This window comes from Salmo trutta, chromosome 34, assembly GCF_901001165.1.
Source record: "Salmo trutta chromosome 34, fSalTru1.1, whole genome shotgun sequence".
NCBI lineage: Eukaryota > Metazoa > Chordata > Actinopteri > Salmoniformes > Salmonidae > Salmo > Salmo trutta.
Genome location: NC_042990.1, coordinates 29,347,367 through 29,362,836, shown reverse-complemented (window position 1 = coordinate 29,362,836; position 15,470 = coordinate 29,347,367). Strand labels below are relative to the sequence as shown.

General features: G+C 47.4%; 1 protein-coding gene across 1 annotated transcript; it reads left to right on the top strand.

The window, feature by feature from the left end:
• The first annotated feature begins 1,488 nt into the window (after positions 1-1,488).
• On the top strand, positions 1,489-11,396 carry LOC115173241 (DNA-binding protein SATB1-like). Its single transcript, XM_029731156.1, has 7 exons — positions 1,489-1,669; positions 1,828-2,372; positions 5,703-5,912; positions 6,024-6,095; positions 6,561-6,917; positions 9,836-10,033; positions 10,212-11,396. The coding sequence occupies exons 1-7, from the start codon at positions 1,489-1,491 to the stop codon at positions 11,082-11,084; spliced, it is 2,436 nt and encodes an 811-aa protein (XP_029587016.1). The 3' UTR covers positions 11,085-11,396.
• Positions 11,397-15,470: the final 4,074 nt, after the last annotated feature.

Genomic DNA, 15,470 nt, shown 5'->3' with positions numbered 1-15,470 from the left:
AAGATAACACAGGATTGTCTTGAGGGATTAACTTCAGCATCCATTTCTTAAATGACAGATGACACCTAGATGAGGTAGCATACACACACACACACTCAAACACACACACACACACACACACACACACACACAGACACACACACACACTCATCTGTCTTTATTAAAGAGTTTACCTGGGGGTGTGTTTTAATAACCCCATTCTGAGTCCGTTATCATCAAACATTCTATGTTCAGCTGAGACACACACACCCAGGGAGAGAAATGGAGTCTGTTAAAACTGAGACAAAATGAGAGACAGAGCAATTATTTAAAATGGGATTCGTTACTTGTTTGTCGCTTTTATTGAAACTGTTGTATAATAAGTTATTTCTGACTTCAAATGCAATTCTTGCCCAGTTCTCTGTTGCCAAGAGGAAAATAGACTGGGCCTCAGGCTAGCGTATGTACAGTATATAACATGCATTCTATTTAATAGACTGGGCCTCAGGCTAGCGTATGTACAGTATATAACATGCATTCTATTTAATAGACTGGGCCTCAGGCTAGCGTATGTACAGTATATAACATGCATTCTATTTAATAGACTGGGCCTCAGGCTAGCGTATGTACAGTATATAACATGCATTCTATTTAATAGACTGGGCCTCAGGCTAGCGTATGTACAGTATATAACATGCATTCTATTTAATAGACTGGGCCTCAGGCTAGCGTATGTACAGTATATAACATGCATTCTATTTAATAGACTGGGCCTCAGGCTAGCGTATGTACAGTATATAACATGCATTCTATTTAATAGACTGGGCCTCAGGCTAGCGTATGTACAGTATATAACATGCATTCTATTTAATAGACTGGGCCTCAGGCTAGCGTATGTACAGTATATAACATGCATTCTATTTAATAGACTGGGCCTCAGGCTAGCGTATGTACAGTATATAACATGCATTCTATTTAATAAACTGGGCCTCAGGCTAGCGTATGTACAGTATATAACATGCATTCTATTTAATAGACTGGGCCTCAGGCTAGCGTATGTACAGTATATAACATGCATTCTATTTAATAGACTGGGCCTCAGGCTAGCGTATGTACAGTATATAACATGCATTATATTTATTAGACTGGGCCTCAGGCTAGCGTATGTACAGTATATAACATGCATTCTATTTAATAGACTGGGCCTCAGGCTAGCGTATGTACAGTATATAACATGCATTCTATTTAATAGACTGGGCCTCAGGCTAGCGTATGTACAGTATATAACATGCATTCTATTTATTAGACTGGGCCTCAGGCTAGCGTATGTACAGTATATAACATGCATTCTATTTAATAGACTGGGCCTCAGGCTAGCGTATGTACAGTATATAACATGCATTCTATTTAATAGACTGGGCCTCAGGCTAGCGTATGTACAGTATATAACATGCATTCTATTTAATAGTTCTATATGTTGCATTGATCTGCTGTGGTTTAGTATTCATAATGCTTTTCCCTGCCACTGTTACGACTCCATCTTCTATTTTCTTTGTGTCTTTTGTCCCTCTCTCTCAGAGTATGATCTCCTCCATTGTTAACAGCACCTACTATGCAAATGTATCGGCCTCCAAGTGCCACGAGTTTGGCCGTTGGTATAAGCACTTCATGAATACCAAAGGCATCATGGGTAAGACTACAGGGGGGGCTTGAAGGGGTAGTTCACTTATATTGATCCTCAATGCTATTGTTAGCAAATAGCAGCTTTGACTATTGATATTTACTCCCCCTCTCATTTCCGTCTCTCTTCCTTCATCCCTCTCTCCACTATTCTCTTCCTCACTTCAGAGATTGACAGCTTCTCTGACCAATCTCAACCGAGCTCCACCCACCCATCAACCAAACAACCATTCCCAGGCAGCACAGCCGAGCAGGTCTACTCCTCGCCCCTCCCCTTCCCTCACGGGGGTGCCACCCACATTTCTGGGCGTAGTTGTCTGGCCCCAAGTTTCTGCCCCCCGGGGCTGGTGACCGCCCCCCTCAGCCCCCAGCTAGTCAGCCCCCAACAGATAGTCATGGCCCAGTTCCTCAACCAGCAGTATGCAGTCAGCCATATGCTAGCCCAGCAAAGCCTGTCTGTATCTGTCTCCACCTCCCCCCACCAGTTCCTCAACCACCCCCCTGTTGTGAGGCCTCCCCCCTCCCTGGCCCTAGCCAAGGGCCTCGACCCCCAGCCCCAGGCTGGACCACCAAGACCCGGGTCTGAGTCCCAGAGCCAGGTGTGTGGACCATCAGACATCTCATGTGAGATCTACCAGTGGGTGAGAGAGGAGCTGAAGAGAGCAGGCATCTCCCAGGCTGTATTTGCCCGTGTGGCCTTCAACAGGACCCAGGTAGGAGACAGACAGGGAGATAGGGGTACTGTATGTATGGGACTGTGCTGTAAACTAAGGGTTAGGGATTAATTAGGGGGTGGGGTTGGTGAAGGACAGAGTGTTATGATGTGTGTAAACTGTGTGCTGGTGTTATCGGATTGAGTGTGTGCGCTTGTGCATGGTGATTAGCTCTTGGCATGGCCTTTGCCGCATTGTCTGTTCTGTGTGTGTGTGTGTGTGTGTGTGTGTGTGTGTGTGTGTGTGTGTGTGTGTGTGTGTGTGTGTGTGTGTGTGTGTGTGTGTGTGTGTGTGTGTGTGTGTGTGTGAATACGTGTGCTGGTGAATGTGTGTGTGTGTGTGTGTGTGTGTGTGTGTGTGTGTGTGTGTGTGTGTGTGTGTGTGTGTGTGTGTGTGTGTGTGTGAATACGTGTGCTGGTGAATGTGTGTGTGTGTGTGCTCTGTCTGTGTGTGTGTGCCAGCTCTTCTCTGCAGTAGGAACTCATGCCAGCGGTGAAGCAGCTGCTGGGCCAGCTAGTCACGTTCCCTCAGAGAGTCTCTACCTCTCCCTCTCTAATCACACTTCCCCAGAGAGTCTCTACCTCTCCCTCTCTAATCACACTTCCCCAGAGAGTCTCTACCTCTCCCTCTCTAATCACACTTACCCAGAGAGTCTCTACCTCTCCCTCTCTAATCACACTTACCCAGAGAGTCCCTACCGCTCCCTCTCTAATCACACTTTCCCAGAGAGTCTCTACCTCTCCCTATCTAATCACACTTACCCAGAGAGTCTCTACCTCTTCCTCTCTAATCATGATTCCCCAGAGAGTCCCTACCGCTCCCTCTCTAATCTCACTTCCCCAGAGTCTCTACCTCTACCTCTCTAATCACACTTCCCCAGAGTCTTTACCTCTCCCTCTCTAATCACACTTACCCAGAGAGTCTCTACCTCTCCCTCTCTAATCACACTTACCCAGAGAGTCCCTACCGCTCCCTCTCTAATCACACTTCCCCAGAGAGTCTCTACCTCTACCTCTCTAATCACACTTCCACAGAGTCTCTACCTCTCCCTCTCTAATCACACTTCCCCAGAGTCTTTACCTCTCCCTCTCTAATCACACTTCCACAGAGTCTCTACCTCTACCTCTCTAATCACACTTCCACAGAGTCTCTACCTCTACCTCTCTAATCACGATTCCCCAGAGTCTTTACCTCTCCCTCTCTAATCACGATTCCCCAGAGAGTCCCTACCTCTCCCTCTTTAATCACACTTCCCCAGAGAGTCTTTACCTCTCTAATCACACTTCCTGAGATTCTCTACCTCTCCATCTCTAATCACACTTCCCCAGAGTCCCTACCTCTCCCTCTCGAATGACACTTCCCCAGAGAGTCTTTACATCTCTAATCACACTTCCCCAGAGTCCCTACCTCTCCCTCTCGAATGACGCTTCCCCAGAGAGTCTTTACATCTCTAATCACACTTCCCTAGATTCTCTACCTCTCCCTCTCAAATCACACTTCCACAGTCTCTCCATCCCTCCATTATGCTTTCTCTCTCATCTCTCTATCACTCTCTGTCCATCTCTCTATATCTTCTTTTCTCTGTCCATCACTTACTAGCTTCCTTTCTTTTTATATTTCCTATATGTATTTTCACCCTTTCTCTGTATCCAACTTCATGAAGTCTCCATGTGACAGGTCTATCCCTTGTTTTTCTCATTTAATTTAAATCTTTTTCCTTTCCCCATTTCATCCCTCCCTCCCTCCCTCCCTCCCTCCCTCCCTCCCTCCCTCTGTCTATCCTGTCTGCTCCTGCTGTTAGAAGGCACTCACATTAATGGCTTCTAGAGAGACCTAGCCCACTGTTACTATTACCGTCATTATCACCAGCATCATCATGGGTGTCATTATAATGATCACAGACTGCCATTATAGCCACCTGCCCTGTATTTCTCTGTCGCTGTGACAACTGGGGTCTGTGAACAGGTAAAAGGGAGTGGGGCAGAGGAAGGAATGTCTCACCTGGGCAAGGTGCCAAGGAGTAGAGTGGACGGGGCTTGGCTTGGAGTGTAAAGACCCTATTGGAGTGTGAAGGCTTAATAGCTAGGGTGTGTGTGTGTGAGGAGTGAGGGGGGTCTACATTAGAAGGGTATAGTCCTAACAAAATGACATATATTTTGGGCGGGCGGGAGGGAGGATAGAGCAACCCCCTATTAGAGCCCCATTGTATGGAAGAGTGAGTGACTGCTGTACGAGCAGGAGCTGACAGATAATAACTTAATAAGGGACGAATGTGTTTAATAGCAGTGCTTTAGAAGGTGTCTGGAGTTGGTATCTGCTATGTTTACTCTAGCACTGTGAAGGGAACAACTACCTGTGAGGACGTCTGCTTTCTGGGTGGGTGTGAGTCTCTATGTTCAGAGGTTTTCCTAGTCTAGACTAATGGCCTTCAGCCAGTTTTAGTATGAAACTTGCAGGTTGACATTTTTTCGCTTTTTTAATGTTAGAGTTAGACATTAGGGTTAGCAGTGTGGTTAAGGTTAGAGTTAAGGTTAGGGTTAGGTTTAAAATCAGACTTTATGACATTGTGGCTGTGCCAGCTATTGACCACTCTACAGAGCTGCCTCCAGAACAACATTCATGACCAAAACGCTAACCTGCACAAAACTTTCCATTAGGGTTTTGTTTGATGGTGTTAATAATTTATCTTTATCAAACATTGTCTATAAGTTTCTCTTGGCCTGGTCAACATTACAGGGCTGCTACCCTGGAAGCGTAACTTGCCAAGTGTGACACACTCTCATTCATTTAAATCAGGGGTCTTCATCTTTCTCTTGCCCAGGAGCCCCCACCCTGGTTGATAAAGTCATTCATGCTTTGCCTGGCTACACAAACTCCTTGCTCCGGCCAAAATCTACAACACGCCCATGGACATTAGTTTATTCTCCACAATGAGTTTGGATCTGAGTACCTCCCAACGATTTCTAGAATGGAAATCCATCCTAGAACGCCTGATTGGTCACAGAAACTGGTGGGTTGGGCCAGAGCCAGAACACACGTGGGCAAAGCGGCATGGAGAAAATTTGTCATTTGCTTTGATACTCTGATTGAACCAATCGCTGAGGGCTTTGGTTTGTACAGTGCCCCTCGTCACCACAAATGACTTCAATGATGGCAGTCTCAAACTGAAGTATGTAGCGAACGACAGAGCTGCGGAACAATTCAGTTTGAGTCGTCACGCAAATTCCTGCTCTGCTCATGCCGACAAACGTTGCATGTCCAGTGTAGCAGCTGATTCTATTTCTATGGTGTATATCTTGTCTTCATGTGTCTTTCTATCCTGTGTGCCAGGGCTTGCTGTCTGAGATCCTGCGTAAGGAGGAGGATCCTAAGAGCGCGTCTCAGTCTCTCCTGGTCAACCTGCGGTCCATGCAGAGTTTCCTACAGATACCGGAAGGTGACCGCGACCGTATCTACCAGGAGGAGAGAGAGAGGAGTCTGACCACGTCGACCATTATCAACCATTCACCCAACAACACTACCCCACCATGCCACACACAGGTCAGACAGACAGACAGAGCGAGGTGGAGTGTGTGTGTGTGTGCGTGTGTGTGTGGGTTGAAGTTATATCTTGTTCATGATAGTCTAAGATGTATTCCTCTGATGTTTCAGACCAGAAAGGAAGAGGGAAACTTTGTTAAGGCTGAAGATCGGCACTCCCAGGTTTCCATTGTATTTCCTAAAGTAAGCTCTCTCTCTCTCTCTCTCTCTCTCTCTCTCTCTCTCTCTCTCTCTCTCTCTCTCTCTCTCTCTCTCTCTCTCTCTCTCTCTCTCTCTCTCTCTCTCTCTCTCTCTCTCTCTCTCTCTCTCTCTCTCTCTCTCTCTCTCTCTCTCTCTCTCTCTCTCTCTCTCTCTCTCTCTCTCTCTCTCTCTCTCTCTCTCTCTCTCTCTCTCACTCCCAGGTTTCCATTGTATTTCCTAAAGTAAGCTCTCTCTCTCTCTCTCTCAAATTGTAAATGCTTTATAGCCAAAGTGACAATGGCAACATCTCTGCTAATCGAACTGAAATCAGAACAGAAATATCTTTACTAATCAAACGATACAGCTGTTTTAGTAACCACATCAACGCCTCTCTCCCCTCTCTCCCCTCTCTCCCGTCTCTCCCCTCTCTCCCCTCTCTCCCCTCATCCCCCTCTCTCCCCTCTGCAGGTGAGGCTGTCTCCAGTAGCAGTAGTAAACAGAGGGGTGAAGAGCGAGGGATGTGTTCTAAACAGAGGGGTGAAGAACGAGGGATGTGTTCTAGACAGAGGGGTGAAGAACGAGGGATGTGTTCTAAACAGAGGGGTGAAGAACGAGGGATGTGTTCTAAACAGAGGGGTGAAGAGCGAGGGATGTGTTCTAAACAGAGGGGTGAAGAACGAGGGATGTGTTCTAAACAGAGGGGTAAAGAACGAGGGATGTGTTCTTAACATCAACAGTTCTATCTATGAGGAGATCCAACAGGAGATGAAGAGAGCCAAGGTTTCTCAGGCCATGTTTGCCAAGATGGCCGCATCCAAGAGTCAGGTACACACAGACACGCACACACAACACACACAAGCATGTGTACGCACACACACACACACACACACACACACACACACACACACACACACACACACACACACACACACGAAAGAGAGTATGGTACTCACTGACTGAGGGATGCCTATGGAAACAATGCTAATCTTGGACTGAAACAGAAGAAAACGTTTATTACAGACTGATATTAGTAAGTGTGTAACACACACACACATTTCCGCAAGTCCCTATAATATGAGATTTGGTATGTGATGTATGAATTTGTGAAAACATCTTTACACAGAGCCACGTTGGGCAGTAACCGGTTGTGTAGGAAAGGATCCACTAGCATCTGTAGTCTCTGATCACTACATCAGACCGTTATTGTTCTATAAATCACCACTTTACACACACATAAACACGCACATGTCACACACATGCGCACACACTTATACACAAACACACACACACACACTTGAACACACACCAAATGCGTGCCAACACAGACACACTGGTGCTTCCATTGTGCTAGTTTTCCAGGCAGAACCATAAGCTTATTATTGCCTTTTGTTTTGGGATAATTTCCCTCTGTAGAATGGAGTGATTTCTGTCTTTCTCTCTCTGCCTTTCTTTCACTCTCTTTCTTGCTTCACGTCTTGCCTGTTTGGCAGGCAACACCATGTTGGAGCTCACGTTATTGTAGGGCTGTTTGGCAGGCAGCACCATGTTGGAGCTCACGTTATTGTAGGGCTGTTTGGCAGGCAGCACCATGTTGGAGCTCACGTTATTGTAGGGTTGTTTGGCAGGCAGCACCATGTTGGAGCTCTTTATTGTATCTTCTCACTGCATCTGCATGGCTTTGTGTGGTATTGCTGGGCTACGGCCAGGTGTGTGTGTGCCACAGTAATTGTGTAGAGGACAAGAGCTTGGTACTGTCGCTGCTTTCCCGCGCTGCCTCCTCTCCCTCGCTATCCCCTCCTCTCCCTCGCTATCCCCTCCTCTCCCTCGCTGCCTCCTCCTCTCCCTCGCTATCCCCTCCTCTCCCTTGCTGCCTCCTCCTCTCCCTCGCTATCCCCTCCTCTCCCTCGCTATCCCCTCCTCTCCCTCGCTGCCTCCTCCTCTCCCTCGCTATCCCCTCCTCTCCCTTGCTGCCTCCTCCTCTCCCTCGCTATCCCCTCCTCTCCCTCGCTGCCTCCTCCTCTCCCTCGTTATCCCCTCCTCTCCCTCGCTGCCTCCTACTCTCCCTCATTATCCCCTCCTCTCCCTCGCTGCCTCCTCCTCTCTCTCGCTATCCCCTCCTCTCCCTCGCTGCCTCTTCCTCTCCCTCGCTATCCCCTCCTCTCCCTCGCTGCCTCCTCCTCTCCCTCGTTATCCCCTCCTCTCCCTCGCTGCCCCCTCCTCTCCCTCGCTGTACCCTCCTCTCCCTCACTGCCCCCTCCGCTCCCTCGCTGCCCCCTCCGCTCCCTCGCTGCCACCTCCTCTCCCTCGCTGCCTCCTCCTCTCCCTCGCTGCCTCCTCCTCTCCCTCGCTGCCTCCTCCTCTCCCTCGCTGCCCCCTCCTCTCCCTCACTGTCCCCTCCTCTCCCTCGCTGCCTCCTCCTCTCCCTCGTTATCCCCTCCTCTCCCTCGCTGCCTCCTCCTCTCCCTCGTTATCCCCTCCTCTCCCTCGCTGCCTCCTCCTCTCCCTCATTATCCCCTCCTCTCCCTCGCTGCCTCCTCCTCTCTCTCGCTATCCCCTCCTCTCCCTCGCTATCCCCTCCTCTCCCTTGCTATCCCCTCCTCTCCCTCGCTGTGTCCTCCTCTCCCTCGCTGCCCCCTCCTCTCCCTCGCTGCCCCCTCCTCTCCCTCACTGCCCCCTCCGCTCCCTCGCTGCCCCCTCCGCTCCCTCGCTGCCTCCTCCTCTCCCTCGCTGCCTCCTCCTCTCCCTCGCTGCCTCCTCCTCTCCCTCGCTGCCCCCTCCTCTCCCTCGCTGTCCCCTCCTCTCCCTCGCTGCCTCCTCCTCTCCCTCGTTATCCCCTCCTCTCCCTCGCTGCCTCCTCCTCTCCCTCGTTATCCCCTCCTCTCCCTCGCTGCCTCCTCCTCTCCCTCGTTATCCCCTCCTCTCCCTCGCTGCCTCCTCCTCTCCCTCGTTATCCCCTCCTCTCCCTTGCTGCCTCCTCCTCTCTCTCGCTATCCCCTCCTCTCCCTCGCTATCCCCTCCTCTCCCTTGCCATCCCCTCCTCTCCCTCGCTGCCTCCTCTCCCTCGCTATCCCCTCCTCTCCCTCGCTGCCTCCTCCTCTCCCTCGTTATCCCCTCCTCTCCCTCGCTGCCTCCTCCTCTCCCTCGCTGCCTCCTCTCCCTCGCTATCCCCTCCTCTCCCTCGCTGCCTCCTCCTCTCCCTCGTTATCCCCTCCTTTCCCTCGCTATCCCCTCCTCTCCCTCGCTGCTTCCTCCTCTCCCTCGCTGCCCCCTCCTCTCCCTCGCTGCCCCCTCCGCTCCCTCGCTGCCCCCTCCGCTCCCTCGCTGCCCCCTCCGCTCCCTCGCTGCCTCTTCCTCTCCCTCGCTGCCTCCTCCTCTCCCTCGCTGCCTCCTCCTCTCCCTCGCTGCCTCCTCCTCTCCCTCTCTGCCTCCTCCTCTCCCTCTCTGCCTCCTCTTCTCCCTCTCTGCCTCCTCTTCTCCCTCTCTGCCTCCTCCTCTCCTCTGGCTCCTGAGAGAGAGAAGTGTTCTGCTTGATGTTGACTAGTAGTTTGAACTGTAGTTATTTTATATAAAACATCAATAACAATGTTGTTTTCTGGTCATAAAAACAGAAGCTGTGTTTCAATATCTACAAAAGATAGTATATTTTAGTATCTTACTTGAATGGGTTCTGGGAAGGTTTGTATTTCTATTCTATGGGTTCTCTGACCGGATTCTGATGTGGGTTCTGTGTGTTTGTTCTGCAGGGCTGGCTGTGTGAGCTGCTGCGCTGGAAGGAGGATCCGTCCCCGGAGAACCGAACCCTGTGGGAGAACCTGTGTATGATCCGGCGCTTCCTGAGTCTGGCCCAGATGGAACGAGACGCCATCTATGAACAGGAGAGCAACACTCTGCAACAACACTGTACAGACAGACTCACACAGCTAGTCAACAACAACACACTGGTCAGTCTACTCTGGATAGCCTACATACACACGTACATGCATGGAAGCACACACACACGCACACAACACAAACACAATTCTACAGTGTAAATGTACATGCATATATGCACACTCAAATGTGTATATCATCAGCTCCCATTGGTTTGTTTGTAACTTAACATCCATCTGTCTCCACCAGCTCCAACGCCACTCCCCATTGCAACAACAACACCATCAACGAACACTGACCGCTCTGTCCCAGCTGCCCTTGCAGCCCCAGGCGGAGCCTCGCCTGCCACCACGACAACCATCCACAGCATCACCGGCCGAGACTGAGGGGGGTAGGGGGCAACTGAGGACCTGGTGGGGGAGTAGTCAGGGTGATGGGAGGGACGAGGACATTACTGGCAGGGGCTGTAGGGGTTGGGGCCAGGGCAGGGTTAGGGGGGTGTGTAACAATGACAAGAAAGGGGCAGAGGGACGGTGGGCGGGGGGCAGACAGACTAACGGCGAGGGCGATGGTGGGAGTGATGGCGAGGGGTTTCGGGTGTCCCGGGAAGCGCAGGGGATCCTGCAGAGCTTCATCGAGGACGTTGGTCTGAACCCTGACGAGGAGGCTGTCCACACCCTGTCAGCGCAGCTGGGCCTGCCCAAACACACCATCCTCAGCTTCTTCCACACCCAGCACCACAGCTACACTCACCAGAACCATAGACAGCACTACAGTGAGATCCACCAAAACCACAACCAACATCTGAGCCAGGACCACAACCACAGAGAGAATCACAACCAACACCCCACGGACCAGGACCAGCTCTTCTATAATGGAGCAGGCCCAACCCAGCCTAAGAGAACTACAGGGGAGGAGTGGACCGTAGATCTCACTGGACAAATGGGGGGAGGAGGGGAGGATATGGAGCGGGAAGAGGAAATAGAGGGGAAGGGGGAGGAGGACGCCATTTTGAAAGAGTTGGATGTGAGCAGTCAGACTAACGCCGTCGCCACCCTAGAGGAGGAGCAACATGATTCTAACCAATCTGAGACTGCCCAACCACATGACTCTGATGAATAACATGACTCCATCCACTAGTTGTCCCCTTTAACCCAATGAGAAGGCATCAATTTGATAGACTCATCTAGCTCTGCAGAAAATAACATTAGCCTTTTCTGAAGAACTGTAGTAATTTATGATGTGGTGTTATAGGCGTTTCCCTTATTTGTAATGAAACATTTAAATTAAAGACTAATTGTGAAAATAAATGAAATAATGTAGTTCTACATGTATGCAGAGTTATTTTAAATGCCCAGTGCAGTCAAAAACGAGATTTACCTGTGTTTTGGATACATTTCCACACTGAGGTTGGAATAAAACAGTGACATTGTGAAAAGTATGATAATGCCCTTTTAGTTTTTAGTTTGCCTGTTTGGGTGGGGTGGAGTTTTGGCCTGCCTGGTGACATCACCAGACACTAAATTTGTTAATACACCAATAAGAAAGAGAGTTCCAAACCTCTGCCAATAACAGCTAATTTTCAGGTTTCCCCTCCTCACTCAGACCACTCCCAGACAGTCCCAGCAAAATTTTAGCTTGAGAAATTGCTCTTTGCTAAGAAGCTATTTTTGTTTCTTTTTGACCATTTTAACTAAAAACAATCACAGTAAGGTACTTAATTGTTACCTAGAAATTCTTTGATATTGAGATAAAAATGGCTGCATTGGACCTTTTACTGTTGAGTATCCAATTTTAAAGACATTATGCCAACAAATGCCTTGTTGTATGTGGCACTACCCATCTGTTTTATGCCTAGATCATCCTCTCTGGATTTAAAAGACATTGAAATGTGAATATTTATATTGATCCACTGGCAACAGCTGTATTATAGACACATGATACAGTATAGTGTTTTGGTTTCTTTCTCCTTTACAAAACTCTGACAACTATGCTTTCTTACATCGATCTGTCATAATGTCCACTTACTTGTCTCTTTGACTGACAGTAAAATGTAAAAGTGTCTTAAAGTCATTGCTGATCAACATAGTTGAGGGACATCACTCAAATTTTGTATGCAAATTATTTCACTCTAGCAAATGTAGTGTAGGTCAATTGCCTAATTGTAGAAGAAAAGGCTAAATATGCAAAGGGTGTGTGTGTGTGTGTGTGTGTGTGTGTGTGTGTGTGTGTGTGTGTGTGTGTGTGTGAGCATTAATTAGTTCCTGCCTTGTCTTCTTTTGATTAACTCTACCATCTTTCAATCTGTTTTTGTTGAAAATAAAATGTAGTATTTGTTTTAAGAGTTCATTCCATTGATGCATGAGTTATATTTGAAGTGGTCGTTTTAAACAGCAATGCATTGGATGCAGAATGACATTAAAGCTGTGATTTACTATTTGTTTCATTACACATTAAACAGTTCTAAAATGGAGCTGCTGATGATGAGTGTTTCTGTAATATGGTACAAATCTCCTGTCTCCATGCTGAACCACAAACTTCCTGATCAGTCAACTTGACTTTTACCAGACAGACTAAGCTAGGTAGATAGGCATGTTCTCTCCTGCTCAGTTATTATTCCATTGAAAAGAAATGAACTACTGTTAAAAGTTGTTTTGATTAGAAGTCAATCTTGTCATTTCACAATGAATGTAACATGGGGAAATGGTAAATAACATTTCACATATTAGTGACCTGTAAGATCCAAGGTCGTGGGGGGTCAGTGTTAATGGCTTGAATGGCAGCTACAGCTTACTGTAATTACAAGCAAAAGTTTTCCAATACCATGGAATCATAAAACTTCTTATCAGACATGACTGGAGGTATGTGTGTGTGTGTGTGTGTGTGTGTGTGTGTGTGTGTGTGTGTGTCTGCTCACGTGCACACTTACACAAACACTGACGCATAAACACACACCCACATGGTCACATGCACAGTCAATCAGAGTTATTTATCAGACACGTTTTACTATTGAAAACAAATGAACGTTAATTGTATACAAATTAAGACTGACCTATGCCCATAAACATACACTTTGACCTTAGTTTATAACTCATCAGCAAATCTATTGATAGATGGGTAATTCCAAGAAATGAGTGCCTTTTCCGTCCACTTTGATATTTTAAGTAGAAATTGGGCATCAATATTGAATTTTAAAAGCCTTTTATATTTAATGAAGTGCCCTTTAATATAGACAACATGGAGAACTAAATACATCAGATTTTGTATATGAATAAAGACTTGCGAATGTGCCAATATTCAGCATTTTGACATGTCCCTCCGTGCACACACTGTGACTTCTGTCACGATTGTCGTCGGTGAAGGAGGACCAAGGCGCAGCGGAAGTGTGGATATCCATATTTTATTTCCCCAACAAAAGGAGTAAAGCATCCACCGGAAAACAAAAAAACCCACGACAGCAGCAGCAACAACAGTTTGCAGGCTTAAAAAAACGCAGTGCAAAACACAATTCCCCACAAACACACAGACAAACACACCCAACTAATATAGGACTTCCAATCAAAGGCAACACCACACAGCTGCCTTCAATTGGAAGTCCACCCCAATTACCTCTACATAGAAACACCCAACCTAGACAGAACAAAGAAAACCCAACTTCTTCTGCCACGCCCTGACCAACACTTATACACCTACTCCACCTGCTGGTCAGGACATGACAACTTCCAAGAAGAGTTTAACTCACTTAACCCCAAAAGTTTTCACAAAGTCATTTCTGAAGATATAATTTATTTTATGTGTTTAGTGGTTAATTGTAAGGTAAAAAACAACAACCTGTTTCTCATTTTAAGGTCAACCCTGGTACGTGGACTGAACATTCATTTTAATATGGTGAAAGTATAGAACATAGAACATCTAATAGTAATATCATTGTGTGTTGAGCACAACACGTCAGCCCTGTTACTCATAGATGGACAGGCTAGGAATGTTTGAATTGTTACATTTTCGGGGTGAAGATTGCATTCAATTGCCCCACCCTGTTGCACCCAGCTTCCATTTCGCCTGTCACAAGGGGATTTATGGCTGATTTACAGTGCATTCCACCTTTTCTTACATTACAGCCTTATTCTAAAATGGATTAGATTGTTTTTTCCTCATCAATCTACACACAATACCCCATAATGACAAAGCAAAAACAGGTTTTTAGAATTGTTTCCAAATGTATTTAAAATAAAAAATGGAAATAAAACATTTACATAAGTATTCAGATCCTTTAAACAGTACTTTGCCGTAGCACCGTTCCTCCCATTCTTCTCTGCAGATCCTCTCAAGCCTATCAGGTTGGATGGGGAGCGTCGATGCACAGCTATTTTCAGGTCTCTCCAGAGATGTTTGATTGGGTTCAAGTCCAGGCTCTGGCTGGGCCACTCAAGGACATTCAGAGACTTGTCCCGAAGCCACTCCTGTGTTGTCTTGGCTGTGTACGTACATAGGGTCGTTGTCCTGTTGGAAGGTGAACCTTCACCCCAGTCTGAGGTCCTGAGTGCTCTGGAGCAGGTTTTCATCAAGGATCTCTCTGTACTTTGCTCCGTTCATCTTTCCCTCGATCCTGACTAGTCTCCCAGTCCCTGCCGCTGAAAAACATCCCCACAGCATGTTGCTGCCACCACCATGCTTCACTGTAGGGAGGGTGCCAGGTTTCCTCCAGACATGACACTTGGCATTCTGGCAAAAGAGTTCAATCTTGGTTTAATCATTCTCATGGTCCGAGAGTCCTTTAGGTGCCTTTTGGCAAACTCCATGCGAGCTGTCATGTGCCTTGCACTGAGGATAGGCTTCTGTCTGGCCACTCTACCATTAAGGCCTGATTCCGATTCTCCCATCTCCACAGAGGAACTCTGGAGCTCTGCCAGAGTGACCATCGGGTTCTTGGTCACCTCCCTGATCAAGACCCTTCTCCCCCTATTGCTCAGTTTGGCCAGGTGGCCAGCTCTAGGAAGAGTCTTGGTGGTTCCAAACTTCTTCCATTTAAGAATGATGGAGGCCAATGTGTTCTTGGGGACCTTCAATGCTGCAGAAATGTTTTGGTACCCTTCCACAGATTTGTGCCTCGACACAATCCCGTCTCGGAGCTCTATAGACAATTCCTTCGACCTCATGGCTTGGTTTTTGCTCTGACATGCACTGACAACTGTGGGACCTTATATAGACAGGTGTGCCTTTCCAAATCATGTCCAATCAATTGAATTTACCACGGGTGGACTCCAATCAAGTTGTAGAAACATCTCAAGGATGATCAAGGGAAACAGGATGCACCTGAGCTCAATTTCAAGTCTCATAGCAAAGGGTCTGACTACTTACACTACGCAGATAAGGTATTTCGGTTTTGAAGGTTTAATAAATTAGAAAACATTTCTAAAAACCTGTTTTCACTTTGTCATTATGGGTTATTGTGTGTAGATTGATGAGGATTTTTTTTATTTAATCCATTTTAGAATAAGGCTGTAATAA